The sequence below is a fragment of the Pelobates fuscus genome, chromosome 4 (assembly GCF_036172605.1).
Source record: "Pelobates fuscus isolate aPelFus1 chromosome 4, aPelFus1.pri, whole genome shotgun sequence".
Taxonomy (NCBI): domain Eukaryota; kingdom Metazoa; phylum Chordata; class Amphibia; order Anura; family Pelobatidae; genus Pelobates; species Pelobates fuscus.
The window spans coordinates 102,207,335-102,230,066 of record NC_086320.1 but is presented as its reverse complement, the minus strand read 5'-3'; the positions used below and the strand labels follow the sequence as shown (position 1 = coordinate 102,230,066).

Here is a 22,732-nt window from a genome sequence, read left to right as displayed (position 1 = left end):
TTACACCTTAAACTCTCTTATAATACCATCAAACTCTACCTCACCGGAGTACAACACTAACTTCCCTAACCACGCTCCTTTTCTGTCTTCCTACCCCATTAAGAAAATCCTCAAAGGTATTTTTAAGGTCTCAGTCTCTCCTAGTACGACTAGGCTACCAATAGACGGTCCAATATGCCGTCTCCTAAGCGACTTATTGGACAAATCCCCATTTGACCACAATACCAATTTAGTCATGAAATCTGCCATGTTTTTTGCCTTTTATGGGTTCCTCAGACCTAGAGAGTTCACAGTGGTACGTCAAGGAGACACAGTACGATGCCTCAAACTTTCTTACTTAAAGAGAGTAGATGGCCATTTTGTACTCTCTTTGCCTTCTACCAAGACTAATCACTCAGCCTATCCCACTATCATTCCCCTCTTTCCTACCGAGAATTTGTGGTGCCCTGTACATGTTCTGGATATGCTCCTGGTTTCTCACCTCACGCACTCACGAGATACTCCACTACTTCTACTCCAAGGACACCCACTCACCACAGCTAAATTTAATGTCACACATCAGAATTCTATTGTCTAGGTTAGGCTACAACCCAGCCTCCTTCTCTGGTCACTTATTTCGCATCGGCGCAGCATCATCAGCCTCTAGCACTAACACCCCGGTACACATCATTAAGAGTCTGGGACGCTGGAAATCCTCAATATACAACTCCTACATCCCTCGACCAGAAAGGGAGCTCAGGCAGGCTTTCAGAAATCTCGCAATTTAAACTTTCAATAAAGTGTGTTTACTTTGAATTCCTTTTTGACCTCTTTTTTACAGGCCTACTCGTACGTTGGTTTCGGCACACCTCAACCAACTTTGCTCTCTCTACATTCCATTAACATAATAGAGATTCCGAGCACAAGTTGGAAGGCCAATTGGCCTGAATTTGTGGGAGGAGTTATGACCCTATATAAACCCTACCCCCCTACTTACCTTTGCTGTTCAAGCTGTGTTGACTCCACCCACCTACACCCTCCTTTACACATTTCTCTTTGTGGGCCCTCTTTTTTACAAGTCTACTCGTACGTTGGTTTCGGCACACCTCAACCAACTTTGCTCTCTCTCTACATTCCATTAACATAATGGAGATTCTGAGCACAAATGTGTAACTAACCTACAAACAACGTACTACCTAGCATAACACACTTGCATAGCAACATAACTCAGAGACGCTAACTATCTAATGCTAAGATGAATGTGCATATAATGCTTTTCCCCTTTTGTCACTCCTCTGATTTCTACTTTCTGACATGTCCTTCCTGATACTATCTAAGCGAGAACCTAAACTGTTATAATATCGACTTCATTAATACAAAAATGTGCCTATCCAGCGAATGCCACAACGAATAATGCAAATGTATACCAATCTACCCTGAAGACGCTGTTGTGGCGCACCAGGGCTACTTGTTAATTCTGTGCACCATAAAATAAAGAATTTAAAAATAAATAAATAAATAAATAAAAAAGAAGATAATGAATTATCCTTCTATTCCTTCACTAAATACCCCGAGTGCTGTGCCTTCATGGCACCTATCTCTCATGGATCTCCTTGTTAGGCAGACTAGTAAACCAAAGAAAATGATCTATCGTCTATATCCGACTTCCTCATAAGTATAAAGCTAATAAGCACTGTGATGCTAAATCATCATATAAAAGAGTAAACAATCATTCTTTTATAACCCTATATGTACAGCATGCAAATTATTAGAACCCCAAATTTTTTTTATTGTATGTTTTATTTCCACTTATATTCCCCTCCTTTCCTGTTATAGATACATCCTTTTATATAGTGGCAGTAATATTTACTCTGGTGCTAACATAGCCTATTTGTGATTCTACTGTATATACACTTAGATAAGTTTCAGTTTTCTAATTTGCTTTAATCTTATAAAAAAATAAAAGTTAGGCTTAAAATTCTATAGGGTTAGGAACATTTTGTTTGACTATTTTCAAAAGGTTCTATTGACTTGGGGTTTCCCCCATCTCTATATCTTCACAACTTGAAAATGGGTTCTTTAAATTTATTTTTATGACGTTCTACATATAGGACACGTTTATTGTGTCCTATATTTTTCGTTTTCTACCATGAAACTTCACATGAAGGCTTATGTATAGATAGGGGTACCGTAAGTTATTTGTATACTGGCTTCACACTTGTGATTTTTAAGAACAATATTGACTATAGTGCCTAACCGTATTAAGTAACAAATAGAATATATCCAATTGTCCCTCTGGCAGTGAAAAGGTTAAAAACAAAGTTCACAATAAGCTGTCAATAAGATGTTCTTAAGGGGAAACATGAAACACACGCAGATCAAAACAGATCTCTTAATACCATGTTTCAAATAGTATATAAAAATATAAACAGCCCAGTCATCACATTTATTTAAAGGAAAATATAATTCTACGACTTGCAGAATTGGTAACTGAACAAAACATAAAAAAACTTGAATGATGTTTTATAATGTCCAAGAGACTGCCTGACCCAATTAGGTCACATCTAAGTTTGAGTTTATTACATCCCCGTACACTTTACAGCCATGCCAATAATAATCACCACTGGTTACAACAGGATTATCATAACGTAGCGTACATGCCTACAGGATAACCCAAGCCGTGCTGACAGAGCACAGCGTGAAGGCTCAATGATCCAAAATGGTAGTAATTGCTTTCCTTGTCTTTATTTTTTCTCAAGCATGCCAGAAAAAAACAACAAAAAAACATTTTTGCCCACAATGATTAAAAATCAAAGCATATTTTACATAGAATGTCTTGAAAATGATTTTAATACAAGTCTTTATATTGTCATTAAGTACTGGAGCGCATACACTGTCGTGAATGGGGAAAACATATTTCTTCCTGGAGAGAGCTTCAGGGACATAAACCTACAGTAACATAATAAAGGGACCATCTAACCCAACTATTCAGTGGGATGTTTTCATTTCAGCCATTTTCTCTGTTTCTGCACATGCCCTCACACATACTGCTGGAAAAGCTGTGATAATTGTTCTTTAATGGGTGCAAATAGGCCACCTCACTTTTGAGCTTCGCTTTTGATGTGATTAAGGTATAGTAAAAAAATAAATAAATGAATTAATGTCCTAGAATCCCACTGCATCAGGAACTAAGGCAGTTATTTAATCTGTTAACTCTTAAGCGATACTTATCACACAGAAAAAACAAAACAGAAAAAAAAACACAAAAACAAAATGGAAATGTGATGTGATAATGCTATAAAATATACTAAAAATATACTAAAAAAGTGATGAGCTTCTCAGTGACAATCTGCTTACAGTAGACACACGTGAATGCATTGACCTGCTCTGGTTAAAAAGAAATGGTGGATAGCTTAATGGACTGAAAGATCACTGACTAAAAGGAATGAAAAGAAGGAGAGCACACTAATGAAGCCAAAAGCTATAGAAATTCATCAAACATTTACCTGTAACAAATTAGCATACCTCCCAAGTGTCCCTGTTTAGGAGGGTCAGTCCCTTTTTTGGGCCCACATCTTTCTGCTCTTTTTTCTATCCTAAAGCCCCTCTTTTCTAGGAGCTTTTTGCTGTCGGTGTGTCTGAGTGTATAACTGGGCTCTTTCTCAATAATACAGTCTTGTCTTTAACCCCTTAAGGACCAAACTTCTGGAATAAAATGGAATCATGACGTGTCAGACATGTCATGTGTCCTTAAGGGGTTAAACTACAATAAATGTGTTTAGCAATCACTCTGTGTAAATAAGATACATTGTTCCCGTTCTAAATGGAATTTTAGTAATGGTTATTAGTAAGTCAATTTTTTTTTTTAGAACAGCCCTGGCCACACCCCTACTCATACCCTTAACCCCTTAAGGACACATGACATGTGTGACATGTCATGATTCCCTTTTATTCAAGAAGTTTGGTCCTTAAGGGGTTAAATAAGTTGTCCCTCTTTGTTCATTTGAAATGTTAAGTGGTTTCTGCTTCTGCACATGCCCTCACACATATTGCTGGAAAAGCTGTGATAATTGTTCTTTAATGGGTACAAATAGGCCACCTCACTTTTGAGCTTCGCTTTTGAAGTAATTAAGGTATAGTAAAAAAAATAAAAATTACTTTAACCCCTTAAGGACCGAGGACGGTTCAGGACCGTCATTGGCATTTTTGCCTTGCCGACCGCTGACGGTCCTGAACCGTCCTAACGGTCTTAGTTACTTACCCGATCGCCGTCGTTCCCCCGGCGGCGATCGGCGTTGGTCCCGGTGTGGGGAGACTGCCTGCAGCCCAGACAGTCTCCCCATGGCGGATTAGGACCCCTGTGGCCATGTGATCGCTCAATAGGGCGACCACATGGTCACAATAGGTGTCCATGTGTCTGCCTGCAGGGGGACTGTCTGTGCTGACAGGCAGTCTCCCTGCTAGTGTAAAATCCTAAAAAAATAAAGGTTAAAGTTAATAAATAAAAATAATAATTATATATGTGTATATATATGATATATAGACATATATTATACCTATATAATATATGTCTATATATCATATATATAATGTCATACTAAGTGTATTTTTATATTAATATGTACATATATTAATATAAAAATACACTTATAATTAAATTACACAAGTGTATATATATATAATATATATAATAACTATATATATATATATATATATATTATTATAAAATACAAATAATAAGTAATTTAAATTAAATAAAAAAAATGTAAAAATAATAAAAATTTAAAAATATATATTTTTCTATATGAAATTTTATTCTAACTGTATTTTGATATTAATATATATATATATTTATATCAAAATACACTTAGAATGAAATTGTATATATATCTATGTATATAAACAAACTTAGCTCCTGCACTCCAACCTTAAAACATAAAAAATACCCGGTGCTCTGGGGGCTAAGAGATATACAAGAAAAAAATACCGGCACTCCTGGGATTTTCAAAAGCAATCTTCTTTATTCAAAGAAACCACATCCCGATGTGGTTTATTTGAATAAAGAAGATTGCTTTTGAAAATCCCAGGAGTGCCGGTATTTTTTTCATGTATATCTATGTATATATATATAAATAAAAAGAATACGAAATATACATATGTCCATATACAAAATTACATAATTATATAAATATACACGTAGACTTCAAATATATAAATATGCATATATATTTAAATTCTACATGTGTATTTATGTAATATTTTTACATAATTAAGTAATTTTATTGATTGCAATTTAAGGGACCTGCCTGCCAACCCAGGTCGAAAGTCCAGAGAATTTAATTTGTTAGCATTGTATTTTACCCTGTAACGTTCTACGACACCCTAAAACCTGTACATGGGGGGTACTGTTTTACTCGGGAGACTTCGCTGAACACAAATATTAGTGATTCAAAACAGTAAAACATATCACAGCGATGATATTGTCAGTGAAGGTGACTTTTTTTAATTTTTCACACACAAACAGCACTTTTACTGATGATATAATTGTTATGATACATTTTCCAGTTTTGAAACACTAATATTTGTGTTCAGCAAAGTCTCCTGAGTATAACAGTACCCCCCATGTACAGGTTTTATAGCGTTTTTGAAAGTTACAGGGTCAAATATATGGGTCAAGTATTTTTACGTTGAAAATGGCCAGGTTGGTTACGTTGCCTTTGAGAGCGTATGGTAGCCGAGGAATGAGAATTACCCCCATGATGGCAAACCATTTGCAAAAGAAGACAACCTAATGTATTGCAAATGGTGTATGTCCAGTCTTAGTAGCCACTTAGTCACAAACACTGGCCAAAATTTAGTTTTTTACTTTTTTCACACACAAACAAATATGAACGCTAACTTTGGCCAATGTTTGCGACTAAGTGGCTACTAAAAAAGTCTGGACATACCCCATATTGAATACCTTGGGTTGTCTACTTTAAAAAAAATATGTACGGGGGGCGTGGCTAGCTGAGCTACTGAGCGGTCGCACACTTACAAAGCTCCCGCTCCAGAGTCCCAAAAACTGGCTTTATTTACCGCAACGGAGCTCAAACACTTACCTCCTCGATACCCGGAACAACCCTCCGAGAGAGATGGGCAGAAAACATCGAAAAACAGCCCAAGCGGAGGGCCAGAAACACACAGACATCAGGCTGTCCTTCTGCAGGCCGCCGCAGAATGCCCGACCAAACATGGCGCCTGCGGAGCCACGCAGCTCGAGTGACTCTGAGCTCTCATGGGAGGATGAGACAGCCCAACAACACCGGACCCACAGCGGAGTACACCAGAGAGCAGAATCTGACTCCGACCAGTCCCCATCCACTAAGGGAGACATCAAAAACCTCCTGCGGGACCTGAGAGAAGTGTGGAAGGCGGACCTCGCTGGGGTACAGGAGGAAGTAGGAGGCCTGAACCGCCGCATGGGTGCTATCGAGTCCCGAGAAGGGGAGAGGGGGAAAACTATCGCTGAAACAGATGCCAGGGTCACTGCCCTCACCCACCAAGTGCAACACCTTACACGCACGGTAGCCTCCCTAGAAACACGCCACCGGCGGAAAAATGTCAGACTCAGAGGGGCCCCAGAAACAATAGGCCAAGAAGCCCTGCTCGAATTTGCCACCGAAGTCCTACAGGCATTGGGAGTCCGGACGGAAGGCGATCGGCAACCGATAGTGTCGGCCTTCAGGGTCCGAAAGGCCCCCACGGCACCCGCGGACGCACCCCGCGACATCATAGTTGTCTCCAGAGACATTACGGTAAAAACCGCCATCATGGCGCGCTCTAGGCAAAACCCACATCTGATGATCGCAAACAACAAGATCGCAATATACGATGACCTACCTTTCACGGTCCTTCTTGAACGGCGCAAGTTCGCGCCCATCACCCGGACCCTCCGAGATCACGGCATCAAATACCGCTGGGGGCTGTCAGGAACGCTGGTGGTAACACAGGGGGATACCATTCACACCCTGTCGGCCACTGAAGACCATACGGAGTTTCTGAAAAGACTCAACACCCTAGCATCGACCCCTCTGGAGCAGATCGCAATAGGGGACCACAATGCAGCAAACCCTACCGCTAAGCAGAAACGAAGAAACAGACCTACTGGAGACACTCACCTGACGGGGCGGGAGGACCCCCCATTAAGAGACTCTCCCGTCCACATAACCTAAGTTATCATCAAGGCCCACAAGACCACAGGATAGGGCTTAGCAAGAGACTCTAACAAGCCCTAACAATGGGCCGGTAATGACTTCACCTGTATTGAAACACACACCACTAAAATGTTTGTTTTAACCCCTTAGGGGATACATGCAGCTATGATTAACATGACTGATCCAACCCCACGAAAACCACACACGCACTTCGCCACTAGGCTCAAGCGCACCCCACTAGAGAGACCACCCTGTACTATAGAGGCGCTGTCCTTACCCCATATCAGTTGTAGCGGTGCCCTGTCACAGTATGACTCAAGACTCCATAAGCGTCACTAGCAGGCTCCACCGAGGCACCGACCTACGCGGTACCTAAACCGCTCAAAAAAGCCCAACGGAAGATGACCCACCGAGTCACTTCCTAAAGTCCTAGACCATACTCACTTCTCCATATTACACCCTTATGCGTGGGCACACCAAGTAAAGATTATACCCAGAGAGCATATATCTCATTACATAGTTAAACCCTATCTGATACAAACTATGAGATAACCACAGTCATCCCTGACCCCCCCCCCCCCCTCACACCGCCTACTACCGAATACGACAAAACTAGGCCTCTATACACATGATATGGTATTCCTCGCATAGAATTGCCTAATGTCCCTCTGGGCCTAGATGGTATGACCTATAGACATCCTATTTTACAGACAGCCTACAATGTGTAGATTTTATATAATACTTACTAACTTGCATATTCAGACGCCTCTTACATGTTCGTTTCACTGTTTCTAACCATGTATATTCACAACAAATCCTTATAACATACTATAAAATGTGCGTTGTATCGCCATGCCATGCTTTAGTAAACCAACGTTGACTGCTAAAACGCAAGTACATGCTCTTGGGGCATGGCAAACGCATTTATAACTGCTTTTTTTTTTATATACACTTACAAACAAAGAATAAATAAATAAATAAATTTAAAAAAAAGCATACCTAGCCACATAGACTAGATGATCTTCGTTAACCCAATAGGATTTATAAATGTAATACCCCACAAACACACTAGTGTTCCAACGAGAATAGAAAAGCTAGAATCTAATATCATAATCAGTTTACTTTACATGTCAGCAAAGTTAATTTTGTTAACTCCTATACTACTTTAACAAGTGCACTTTATTTCTCATACCATGTCACTCTATGTTAATGTATGACCGGTTGGCTGCAGCTATTGTGGCGCAGCACGCCAGACTGTTATTTCATGCAAAAACAAAAATAAAGAATTAAAAAAAAAAATAAAAATATGTACATGTGGGGTGGTATTCAGAGATTTATGACAGATAATAGTGTTACAATGTCACTATTGATACATTTTAAAAATGTATGTTTTGAAACCGCAATATCATACTTGTACTTATAGCCCTATAACATGCAAAAAAATAGCAAAAAGCATGTAAACACTGGGTATTTTTAAATTCAGGACAACATTTTGAATCTATTTAGCAGTTTTTTTTCATTCGCTTTTGTAGATGAGTAAAAGATTTTTCACATAAAAGTCAAAAAACATGTATTTTTTTCAATTTTTCATCATATTTTTTCATTTTTTTAAAAATTAAATTACATGAGATTATATAAATAATGGTATGTAAAGAAAGCCCCTTTTGTCCAGAAAAAAACAATATATAATTTGTATGGGAACAGTAAATGAGAGAGCGGAAAACTACAGCTAAACACAAACACCACAAAAGTGTAAAAAGATGCCTGGTCGCAAATGTACTACATCGCAAAAACAGTCCGGTCCTTAAGGGGTTAAGCAAGTATTTTTGTTTACCAAATAAATAGGTAACTATGCACACTTTTGTTTGAAAGCATATCTGCCCATTACTCGGGGGTGAGAAGTCTTGTTCGCCCTGTTCTGTGGTAAAAGTTACATAAAGGTTATTCACTGATGTGAGAATTAAAAGTGAATTTAAAATATCAGGCCACGGTAGTCAAGCTGCAATCTAAATTAGATAATGTGTCCAACGAGGCAGTCTTAACACTGCAATGTAAACATGCAGTGTCTCTAATTTGCAATGTCTTACATTGCAGGACCAAGGGGGATAGGGACACTGCACCCAGATCACTTCAATGAGATAAAGTGGTCTGGGCGCCTATAGAGTCCCTTTAAATTCACTTCGAGTTCCCACTTCAGTGAATAAGATGCTCAGTGTATGTAGATGCACAAAAGGTTGAATGTACATAATTAGCTCATATTTTCACGTTTCCTGTACTCCTAACAGAATAGTGTTACCCTACTTATTTAGCTGCTCCTCCCATGTAAAGGCTTCAAAAAGTATGTTTTACTTATCTTTTATCCTGGCGTGTACACTGGTCTCACTGAGAAAGCCCTGCCTCCTTGGTGAGATCATCAATCTTGATTATCGCAGCCAATCCAATGCTTCCCAGTATTGGATTCTACAAGACTGCATCAATTGTAGGGTTCAAATGACAGGGACAGTGCACCCAGACTACATGTCCTGTAGCCCTTTTAATTAGGACATTTTGGTGTATAGATCATGCCCCTGCACTCTCATTGCTCAATACACTGCCATTTAAGAGATAGATCACTATGTTTCTGTTTATGCAGCCCTAGGCAGAAATGTGAGAAATTTTACTAACAGAAATTTATTAGACTTGGGCAGGAAGAAATTCCAAATGGAACAATGGAAGAATGAACTAATAAACAAATTTTGTTCAATTTGTTCATTAGCTCATTCTTGTAAATATTTCATAAAATTGGTACCCTTATGCGGGATAATTAAATTAAAAGGTACACCACTATCAAATTAGGGAGCTGTGTTTCGTCGCTAGTTACCTATTATTCCTAATATTCCTAATAATTCAATCCCCCATAAGTGTACCAAATCAGGGAACTATCAACATCTGCATGACCAAAAGGAAAATGTCCATTTATAAACATATCAAAACAGTGGTTATTCTACTAAACAGATAAAAGACCAACATTAATAAAAGGGACACAATTAAAGGACCACTCTAGGCACCCAGATCACTTCAGCTTAATGAAGTGGTCTGGGTGCCAGGTCCTTCTAGGGTTAACCCATTTTTTCATAAACATAGCAGTTTCAGAAAAACTGCTATGTTTGTGAATGGGTTAAGCCTTCCCCTATTTCCTCTAGTGGCTGTCTCACTGACAGCCGCTAGAAGCGCTTGCGTGATTCTCACTGTGAAAATCACAGTGAGAGCACGCAAGCGTCCATAGGAAAGCATTATGAATGCTTTCCTATATGACCGGCTGAATGCGCGCGCAGCTCTTGCCGCGCGTGCACATTCAGCCGACGGAGAGGAGAAGAGGAGGATCGGAGGAGGAGAGCTCCCCGCCCAGCGCTGGAAAAAGGTAAGTTTTAAACACTTTCCCCTTTCCAGAGCCAGGCGGGAGGGGGTCCCTGAGGGTGGGGGCACCCTCAGGGCACTCTAGTGCCAGGAAAACGAGTATGTTTTCCTGGCACTAGAGTGGTCCTTTAAGGATACTAACTAGGGAAGTATGGAAGTGTATTGATGAGTAAAACATCATGAAAATAATATCTGAAGAACTATACTTAATTTACCCTGTTGTGGTATCTCATTTAATGTATGTGTTATCTATGCAGTGTTCCCATTCAATCCAATATCGAAATATACAGGGAAACATTTTGTGTGAGTTCTAGTAAAATATCTACCATACTGTGGAACACTGAACAATGACAATATATATTTATTTTACAAAACAGAGTGTAAATGTATAAATTATTCTTCAAAAGGTATCATTTATTAAAATGGAAACCTAGTAACCTCATCTGGTAAAGGCAACATTTGTGTGAACTATTATTATCTAATGTTGCAACAATTATGTTTCAATATGAGCTAAATTAGGTAAAATACTAAAATTGCAGTGACTTTTCTTTGTTGGCTCATATTAAAACTCTAATCAAATCATCTTCTTTATTCTTTATGAAGGCTTTGAAGAGCGGCTTTAAGCTACGCACCCAAGCCAGCCGATACTGAGAGCTGAGACTGTAACTTCCCTGCTCTCATACCCAATTATACTCTGACGTTAGGTATCATTTTGCCGCCTAATGCGTGCTCCTGCGATATAAGAAATTTGTCTATTCATTTGTCAGAAAGACGAATGAATGGATAGAAATTTCACACGAACAAAGACCGAATGTTAGTGTTTGTTTGTTCGTTCGTTCGTTTATTACAAGGAGACACAGAGTGTCCCTCCGAGCCCCCACCCATGCCCCGCGAGTGGGAGCCCTAAATGACAATGTCGGGGGACTTATTGTCCCCTGCCACGGGCCCCCACCCATGAGTGATGGGTGGGGGCCCTACATGAAAATAAGAGGGGACCTATTGCCCCCCCCTGCCCCCACCCATGAGCAGCAGGGCCCCAAAATTACAATGGGGGAACCTATTGTTTTCCCCTGGCCCCCACCCAGGGGCCCCCACAAGGTGACTAGGGGAACCCCAAGCCCCTAGTCACCCCATTTAAATAAATTACTACCTATCCCCCTCACCCTAAAAATAGTAATGGGGGAAGTAATAAATCTAAAATAACTGAAAATATATATATATATATATATATATATATTTACCCTTTCTCAGCCCCAAAGAAGGCCAAATAAAAATCCATAATTTCTGTCGAACTTCTAAAATAAAAAAATAACCTGAGCGCAAAAAAAATCCTGACGCTAAAAAATTCATCCATCTTCACCCAGTGAGGGCACCGCACAGACTGAGCTCCACAGCCTTCCTACGCCCTGCAATTTGACTCAGAGTGATCTGATTGGTTTGTTTAAGCCAACCAATAAGAGCGCTCTAAAAGGTAAATAGTGAGCCTTACCTGATTGGGTACCTGTAAGGCTCACTATTCACCTATCAGAGCACTCTTATTGGTTGGCTTGAAATCTTACCAATCAGAGTGCTCTGAGTAATTGTACACACCATGCTGTGTAAAATGACTAAGAACACTCTGATTGGTTGCATTCCAATAGGAACACTCCAATTGGTTGGATTCCAATAGGTCCCTCACCCCCGTTTCATCTTAGGCCCCCACCCACTGCTCATGGGTGGGCGCCAGGGGCAGGACCTATGTCCTCCCCCCCATTGTCACTATTTAGATTGTTCAAACAGGTGCCTATTGTTCCGGCCCCCACCCTTGAGCAGCGGGTGAGGGCCAGGGGGGACGGGACAATAGGCACCCGTTAGAACAATCTAAATATGGAGGACTTTACAGCAGTGAGACGATCTCTGATTCAGCTCAATGCTCGTGAACGCGCAAATGGAGCGCATGCGCAATAGAGCGTTCGTAGTTTTTCATGGGAATTATTGAATACAATGATTCCCTATGAGTATAATTTGATTGGCGCATAGCGGCAAATGCTGCGCACGCACACATGGTTCACAATGCTTCTATAAGAAGCTAGTGATTGGACCCGAACGAGAAGTGACTGATGATGCAAAAGGGGGCGGGACGTAATACCACAAGGTCAACTAAACAACTGTTTGAAAACAAGGTAAATACTTATTTTAAATCTAAATATTACTTATAATTAAATTATTGGAATGATGTTTGGTGATATACAGTATATTAATATATATAAAATACATCTGAAATATAATAAACTGGAAGAAAGTAAAGTGTTCCTTTACGTATATAAGATACAAAATGGTCGACTATAGAGATGACATTATGAAGGATAGAAAGGTTTAAAAAAACATAGCTGTTTTTTGTTGGTTAAGTCAGTATTTGTACAATAGTGGCAGCTTCTAGTTAAAGGTGAATCTATCATCTTGTGGCCTTTTTACTTAGCAAACTCTGGTTGCATATAAACTCAATACAGGATGCAGAAACATGACCAACAGCATGTAAAAGATGCAATATTGTTTTTATTAGGCAGATTAATATGTTGATTTGTATTATATCATGAATTTAATTTACATAATGAGGATAGGCTATAAGCATGTTTGAATGAAGGGAAAATGATTGCATTAAAATAGTAGTTCCACCTCATTTCATTTGCATGGCCAGAAAAATTAGAAAACATAATTATCAAGGATTTGTAGCAGGTTAAATTGAACATGGTCGTGTGGTAGACAATTCCCTTCTACAAATTGTTTCCATTGAGCTTAACAGCATAGAAACAACTATTTTGTATACGACAGTTAAACTTGTTGCAGAACAGTATTAATAAATATTCAGATCAATTATAATTAGTTATGTTTTGACTATATTATCTGACTGAAATTGTATTGCAATACAGTCTACTAAAATGTCACATGCATAAAATAACAGGCTGTGGCTGAAAACTCAGTTGACTACAATTTCAAGTGGATGTGTTGTATGCAAATGAGTGTCCTCTGCGAGTTGAGCAATGAACTCAATGTCTAAATAGACAGTATCTCACAAAAGTGAGTACACCCCTCACATTTTTGTAAATATTTTATTATATTTTTTCATGTGACAACACTGAAGAAATGACACCCTGCTACAATGTAAAGTAATAAGTGTACAGCCTGTATAACAGTGTAAATTTGCTGTCCCCTCAAAATAACTCAACACACAGCCATTAATGTCTAACCTGTAGGCAGCAAAAAGGAGTACACCCCTAACTAGAAATGTCCAATTTGGACCCAATTAGCCATGTTCCCTCCCTGGTGTCATGTGACTCGTTAGTTTTACAAGGTATCAGGTGTGAATAGGTAGCAGGTGTGTTAAATTTGGTGTTATCGCTCTCACACTCTCTCATACTGGTCACTGGAAGTTCAACATGGCACCTCATGCAAAGAACTCTCTGTGGATCTGAAAAAAATAATTGTTGCTCTACATAAAGATTAGATAAGAAGATTGCCAAGACCCTGAAACTGAGCTGCAGCATGGTGGGCAAGACCATACAGCGGTTTCACAGGACAGGTTCCATTCTGAACAGGCCTCGCCATGGTCGACCAGAGAAGTTGAGTGCATGTGCTCAGCGTCATACCCAGAGGTTGTCTTTGGGAAATAGATGAATGTGTGCTGCCAGCATTGCTTCAGAGGTTGAAGGGGTGGGGGTCAGCCTGTCAGCGCTCAGACCATACTCCGCACATTGCATCAAATTGGTCTGCATGGCTGTCATCCCAGAAGGAATCCTCTTCTAAAGATGATGCGCAAGAAAGACCGCAAACAGTTTGCTGAAGACAAGCAGATTAAGGACATGGATTACTGGAAACATGTCCTGTGGTCCGACGAGACCAAGATTATTATTCTTATTTTATTATTTATATAGAGCCATCAGATTCCGTAGCGCTGTACAATATAGCTGTTGTCAGTGGCTGTGCAAAGCTGGTGGTGTGAAGTTGATCCTTTATTTTAAAAATATAGTTGGCCAATAGTTACCAAGGATCAGATAATTAGGATGTATTTTGATATGTGACAAAATACAGCAAATGGAGAGTAGCAAGAAAACTTAGAAATGAAATATGACATAATTTCTGTTATTTTGCTGTCTCTTAGTGTAGGATGAGGATATGTTTTCTTTTTTTTTTATCAATCAAAGCTTTTATTAACGGAAACCATGAGCATATTTAGGTAAGTAAGGTCATGCAATCAGACATGCAGGTCCCAACGTCAGTCGTTTTGCCCCCCCCCCCCAATCCATTACCCTACTACCTGTGCAATTCTATCGCAGCATCAACATGGTTCAGTTGAGTCAGGATATACAGTAAAAGTATAGGGTTATGAGAGCATCGAAATAGTCTCATATGCAAGCTTAGATACATAGGAGAGCAGGCTTTAGATCGCTATAATCGCAGCTAGTATGTTTTCCCACAAATTATAACTTTGATACATACAATTATTTCAACAGTGGTTATGTGATGGTTAATAGGATATCTTACAGCCATATAGTGTTAGGAATGCTATAAATTATTTCGGGTATCTTGCTTATTGAAGATTCCGGTCCTTAGGTTGAATAAAAAATTAGAAAATATAGATAGGAAAATGATGAGTAGAAAGAGATGAGAAGAGAGATAATGAAAGAGAAAGAAAAAAGATGGGCGCTACTGGATAGCTTCAAAAAGCTGGGTCAGGGTTTCAGAGGCTGGCAGCACCCTGCTCGATCACTGCCTAAGCAGCAGCATTGTTCCATTCTGGTCCAGCTAATCCACCACTATGCCACTCGCCCACTCCCATTACAATGTTTAGAAGGTGTTTGTCATATCTACAGCTACAGTCATATCCATCAAGCCTGGCATGTCCACCCCCCCTTCCGCTAGGTCCCCTCACCCACTCCCCTAGCCACCTGTGCATCCCTCCTTGATACGTAGGCCAGCCATGGTTGCCACCTCTCCGTATGTCTCTCCCCTGTCCTGAGTAAGGACGCATGAAGGGACTCCGCCAGTTACATCTCTTCCACCCCATCCAGCCATTATTTTACCGTGGGGGTCTTCTCCTGCTTCCATAAAGTGATTTGGCAGCATTCAGCATGTGTCGGAGTATCAATTTTTTTGTACACAGCAACCGACAGCGTGCAATAAGGTCATCTCCATAGTGAGCTGTATCGTATCCCCGAGTATCTCCTCCACCTTTAGCTCAATCTCTTCCCGAAACAGCTTGTTGCGAGGACATTACCACCAAATATGCGTTACCGTTCCCTGTCCTGATCCGCATCTCCAGCCCTCGTTAGATACACTTGGAAAGATCCTATTTAGGCTATCTGGTGTTCTGTACCACAAAGAGAGGAGTTTATGATTAGATTCTTGGTATTTGGAGCTAGGAGAGCATTTCTGGTGTAGGACCAGGATCTTTACCCACTGAGCCTCCGTAAAGGACTTGCCCAGTATCTGTTCCCACCTCCTGCGAAATATGTTGTTACTTTCCACATGGCCCACAACAAGATGCTGGTAAAGGAAGGATAGCCCCTTACGCAAGGCTGTCTTACCGTCACATAGTTCCTCATACCATGTCAGGTTCTGATGTATCGCCTCCTTATTGGGGAGTGTCCGGTAGAAGTGGCTCACTTGCATGTACCAGAATGTTTGGATGCTCGACAGGGGAACCCCTACCCCCCCTGTCAGCTTCGGCAAAGGTCTCAGGCCTGCGTTATTCAAGATCCTATGAATTGAAAGTCTTCTTCCTCCTCTGAGGAAGTCCCAGAGTCTGGGCTGCAGCCCGCCTCCTATCCTCGCATTATTTTGTATTTGGATCATTGGGCTTGGTGCAGGAGATAGGTGTGCTGCACCCCCAATGCTGTGCCACGTCGCCAGCGTCTGCAGCACCAGGGAGGTTAAATCCACAGTACTCGAATCCCAGAGCGCTGTTAGGAGTGATGGCTGCAAGTGGCCCTTATCAAGCTCTACCCACTGCCTAGGAGCCAGTTCCATATGCCATTTCCAAACTCTTTGCAGAACCATAGCTTGGTGGTACTTACGGAGGTCAGGAAGTGCCAGTACTCCCCAGCTTCTTGGGAGGCATAAGATGTCATAATAGAGTCTTGCTTGTTTTCCATTCCATACATATTGAATCATGGAGGATCTCAGGGAAAGGAACAAGGCTGTGAGAACGGTGAAAGGAAGCACTTGAAACAGGTATAGAAGTCTAGGTAGTACGTTCTTTATAATTGCGTTCTGGCCAAACCAGGATATATGCGGATAAGTCCATTTTCATAGATCTTGTTGTATGCGTTGTAAGAGAGGTAGAAAATGCATGTGGTATTAATCCCCCGGGTCCCTTGTGTAACGGAACGCCTGGCACCCTGAGTACCTTTCATTGACGGATGCTCGTAGTGCTTTCCGAGGGCTCCAAGCACTCCACTAGACACCATAACCACCACAAAAACCCTGAACCGCTGCAGCTTGGTTGGGGTCTCGCCGTCTTACACCCACTCTGGACCAAAGACCAGGGTCTAGCTTCCAGTAGGTAGACCTCTCTTATAATCCAGAGAGCAGGAACAGGAACAAGCTCTTACCAGAGCTTAGTGATTATACCCTGGGGAGTATAGTGATTATAGCAATCCCCATAGTGTAGTTCTCCAATCCCCCAAACATGAGCCAAAACTTCATGAAGGTGCAAGATGATATGTTTTATTGAGCACAAAGGCATTTCTTTTATACACATTTTCAGGCCAGAAGCACACCCCCTGGACCTGATGGAACACAGGGACACAAACCAATGGGAACAATAATTAACACAGAAACACTCCCACATACACAGTAAAATCCCTCCCCTCTATCCTGGGGATAACTGGCTTAAGTAACCGTAGTAAACTTATCTCCAGGTACAGAAAATATCTCTAAGTTACAACTGCAACAAAACACATTAAAATACAAAACTTGTATTCAACAAAATTGAACCCCCACATTAGACCTATCCCCAGATAGCTTAGATCTGAACCCTCAATATATTCGAACAGCGCTCAGATCCTACGAACAGAGTCGAATAGCTATGGGGTTCAATTGTTTATGAAAGTCTCTTTTGACCGACCGCAGCATGACTTTCCTGACCAAAACAGTTCCACAGATTTTAGCTGTGCGGACGGTCTATTTCCCATAGTTAAATTCTGTTCGAATGCACGAACAGGGCCGTTCGTACAAATAGCCAAACACAATCCATTCAGTATTGCAGGAAAAATAAGGTGCGCTATGACTTTAAATAACTTAATAGTGTACAATACAATAATAATTCTCAATATTTTTGTTAAAAGTGCATGTACAATGTGTAACACGTGAAGAAAATGGGGTAGCAAATCCACACTCACAATTTTAACGCCACTGGCGTGGATCACCCCTCAGGGCTATGCAAATATGTAAAACAAACACAAAAAGATAGAGATCATAGGATAATATGTCTTTAAAACTAAAAGTATATGTAAGGGGAAAATTCACACTTACAAAAGTAGAGCAGTAAAAGTCTGCTCTAACTATGATGGCAGAAGTCCTCTTATCTCAGGACTCAGAGACCTTTAGTATTCAGGACAGCAGACAAATCCTTCTGAAGCACTTTATTTGATTAAAGAATTTAAAAAGTAATTCACACAAAGTGATAAAATGTATAAAAATAGCTTCTAAGTCACCAGTCCAAATGATTCTCCTCGTCCAGCGGTCACGATAAGTGATGTTTGTATCCGCCGGTTGATAAGTATTATCACCTCGAGTCAATACTTCCGGGTTCGGAGCGATCACGTGGTGATGTCGTGCGTGATGACGCGTTTCGCCAGATTGGCTTCCTCAGAATCCATTCAGTAGTCTCATAGACGGAACTGGGTAAAAAGACACAAACAAAAACCCTTTCTCCAGTCTGTATCCCAGTCTAATACATGGGCCATAGCCCTGGGGCAAGAGGCTGGCAACCAAGCCCCTCCAAAAACTCGTGGCAAACTCACAGGAAAAGGGGAGTTTGTCACACCTTGTGATAACTATCCCCAGGATATGTTTTCTAATGGAAAAACAGATATTCTGCATTATATTATTTCTTACACTTGCAGGGTTATTCACTAAAAAGGGATTTTAAAAGTCACATGGTAACATAGTTGAGTAAGATCATTTTTCCAGTTCCCCTATTTTGACCTTAAATTTGAAATTCACGTTGAATTCTTACTTCAGTGATTAACCCTGTAGATGTTTGTAAAGTAAAAAAACCTGTAACATATGCAGCATTCCAACATGAGATAGCTGGTAAAAGCGTTTAAATTCTTTGTATCTGCAATGAAGTCACATCTCCTAGTAGGTATTAATTTGTTTTGAATATTCAGTCTTTTAACTGCATTATATTGCATATGCTACCCAGAATATTCCTTACAATGACAACATTAAAAAAGAGAAACATATTCTTGAAGGTATAACAAATGAAAAGAAATATTTCACGTAAAACCACAGGATGGTTCTTACTTACTCTACTGTTTTTCTCTAGTTTCTGTCTGTTCCGCATCTGCGTTTGATAATCATCAATTTCAATTTGCCTGCGATCTGAGCATTTATCTATTTCATTCTGTAGGTTTCTGTCTATATCATTTATGTCTTTTAATTTGCGTTTTAACATGTTATAATCATCCCTAATTGGAAAAAGAAAAGAAAGAAAAAAGAAAACGAATTATCAGGAAAGTAACACAACTAGATCATAGGTATTACATATAAAACATGAATGACACCTAATTAAATCTTTACCTTAATAAATGTAGCACTGGCATAGAACATTTTCAAAATGGGATTATTTGTTAAGGTATTTTAAAATATACTTCTCTGATTTCCTTCTCTGTCTTACCTATGTAGAACTCTACCCTTGCTGTATAATTTAACAGCAGCCCACTGTTCTTTACGAGCAGAGCGTTTGCTTTTGTATGTATTTGAAAATACCTCTAATTTGTTTTATATCAAATGCATATGAGAATTTCTCCCAGAGCCGGGTAATTCACTAAACACTGGATTTTGTCTGGATGGACAAAATTCTGTGAAAATGGCTACATTTTGACTAGAATGACAATTATCGTTCACTTGCTTTATGATAATTTCTAGTACTATTTCTGGTGGTTGCATAGCAATGACTACCCAGTCACTATTTTTTATTACAGTGGGCAGCCATTGGCTGCCACTGTAATATTTAGTACACCTGCCCCCACCAGCGGCATGGCAGATGGGGCTATACGGGAGGTTCATAACATATATTAAAGTAAAATGCTTTTTTAATTTTTAATTTTTTTTTTAACTTTAATTTGACTAGCAAGAGAGGTCAACTATCAGCGCTATAACAGGTTGAAATGCATTATTAAAATATTAAATGTGCTTTAAAATGCTTAGCATAATAAAGGCATGAATTTCTTGCTTCACTAACTAATGTAAACTTTTTTTTATTGTATAAAAATAATACTGTATTCTATATAGTGTGTTTTTTCAGTTTTCTTGTCTAAAATGCTATGACTTTGAAAGCTGTACTGGTGGTTGTTAAAGAAAAAGAGATTATTATACAGTTTACACAATGTTACAACATTTTTATTAAACCTATGCTTAACGTGATGATACGGCACGTGAAGCGTTATTACAACATGTTTTGAGATAAATATTCAATGTGCATAGGTATTTCAGTTTGTATATATATAGTGGAACCTCGGAACTAAAACAGTCCCTTATTTTAAGAATTCGGTAGTCGAACCGAAAATTTGAGAACAAAACGTGTCGGTACCTGAACATAAGCTTTTTACCCAAACAATAAAATCCCGCTGGTATGACGCATCGGCCAAAAGCACTAAACAAAGCGAACATAGTTCTATTCTTTCAGCCCTTAGGTGTGCAAATACTCATCATGGGTGCCAATAATATTAGCCAACCTAAGAGGAAAATTGTGAGAACGACAATAGAGTCGAAGAAAGAAATTATTTTAAAACATGAAACCGGTGTCCATGTCTGTAATCTGGCAACGCAGTTTGGAATGGCCAAATCTGCAATTTGTACCATATTGAAAAATAAAGAAGCCATCAAAGGAGCCAATGTAGCTAAAGAGGGAAAGTGCTTACAAAACAAAGAACTCAGACACTAGAAGAAGTAGAAAATTTGTTATTGTTATGGATAAAGGAAAAACAGTTAGCCAGTGATCGCATTTGTGCATTTTTGCATGCTGATCTTGTGAAAACACCACTGCAACGAGTGCTGGGAGTGATGTTTTCAAGGCAAGTAGAGCGTGGTTTGAAAAGTTTAAGAGGAGAAGTGGCATACACAGTGTGATGAGGTATGGTGAAGCTGCCAGTGTTAACAAAGATGAGGCTGAGAAATTTGTTGCTGAATTTAAAGCCTATGTAAAGGCTGAGGAATTTGTTCTTCAACCAGTGTTCAACTGTGATAAGACATGCCTCTTTTGGAAGAAACTGCCAAAGAGGACCTACATAACAAAGGAGTAGAAATTATTGCCAGGACACAAGTAAATAAAGGACAGGCTAACCCAAAGCTTGGATAACCAGGCAATTTTGTATTGAGTGGGTGCATGGGGTGTTTGGGACAATTGTTAAAAAATACCTCCAAGAACAAAGTTACCACTCATGGTTTTGCTTGTTATGAATAATGCTCTTGCTCACCCCTCCAGGCTTGGAGGTCAAATTGAATGAGGAGCTCAGTTTTATTACTGTTAAGTCTTTCCCCCAAATTAATTTTCAACTTCAAGAAGCTTTATACCAAAGGACTGTTGCAAAGGTGCTTTGAAGTGAGACAGAGTTCTGGAAGAATCATTTTAATATTCTCCATTTCTTACACCTCATAGACAAAACATGGGTGGATGTGTCTTGTAGGACCATGAACTCAGCTTGGAGGGAATTGTGGCAAGAGGCTCTCATTGAAAGAGTCTTTGAAGGTTTTGAATGGGATGATCCTGTTGTTGAGGATATGGTTTCTCTGAAAAGGTTGATGGGCTTGGAGGTGAATGGTGAAGATATGAAGGAGTTAGTGGAGGATCACAAGACTGAACTCACCACAGAAAAACTCCAAGAACTCCAAGACAGAAGGCATCTGAGGAATTGTCCTCAGAGGTGGAGGAGGAAGAAAGGGAAAATGTTCCAAGTGCACCGATCAAAGAAATGTGTTCATCTTGTTAGTCACGCCACTAACATTTTTATGATTATAATGCTATCTCTCACTTTAGACACATTTTAAAATAAAAGGCAACAGCAAGTCTCAATTAACATTTTTTTAGTGAAGAATAGGTCCAGTGAGGTTCAACCAGGTGTCAGTGGTGTAAAACAATCAAGGGAAAGAACATCAGAAGAACAGTTACCTATTGTGATTATGTAAGGGGACTTCCCAGTTAAACAATAACATCTCTTCTCCTTTCCACTTACCCCATCAACTCCAATCATTTCAGGTTAAGTGAAGTTACATTTTCCTTTAATTTACATTGTGTTTATTGTTTTTATGATTTTATGCATGTACGGTATTATTAAACTGTAAAATGTGTGTTAAAATTCTGTATAATTGGTTAATTGTAGGGGTCTGAAATGGATTAATCAAATTTACCTTCATTTTTATGGGAAATTTTGATTCATTTTTCGAACAAATTGGATCTTGAACAGTCTTCTCGAACAGATTAAGTTTGAGTTATCATATATATATATATATATATATATATATATATATATATATATACATACACACACACATTAAATATTGTTTGTAGTTTTAGACAATAATCTGGTAACATTTACAGAGTGACTTTGATCAAGGATTGATAAATAGCGTTTCCCAGGATGCCACACTTGACATTCACTTACACACTTGCAAATATCCATTGAGAGCACCATTAAAAAAATGGTTTACTTCTACTGTTAGTAGTATAGAACATAATAAAAATGATTATGACTTTCACTACATTACTAAGTTAAAAGAGAGACCAATCACTTACTGTAAGACTGTGATTGCATTTTCTGTTGACTTTATCCCATTACCAATGATAATTCCATATTGTTCTAAATCCCGAATGTCCTTAAGAAACTGGTCAGTACGTTCAGCAGTATGTTTCAGCTGTGCAGAAACCTGAGAAAACTGCTCCTGAAAAGTAGGAATAA

At 39.5% G+C, this 22,732-nt stretch overlaps 1 protein-coding gene across 1 annotated transcript in view; it reads right to left on the bottom strand.

The window, feature by feature from the left end:
• Positions 1-22,732, bottom strand: part of CCDC178 (coiled-coil domain containing 178) — a 418,122-nt gene that overhangs the window by 228,914 nt on the left and 166,476 nt on the right. Inside the window, exons 16-17 of the mRNA XM_063451434.1 lie at positions 22,570-22,715; positions 19,084-19,243 (exon numbers count right to left, since the gene is read on the bottom strand). Of these exons, the coding sequence (XP_063307504.1) occupies positions 19,084-19,243; positions 22,570-22,715 (306 nt within the window). The remainder of the gene's footprint in view (positions 1-19,083; positions 19,244-22,569; positions 22,716-22,732) is intronic.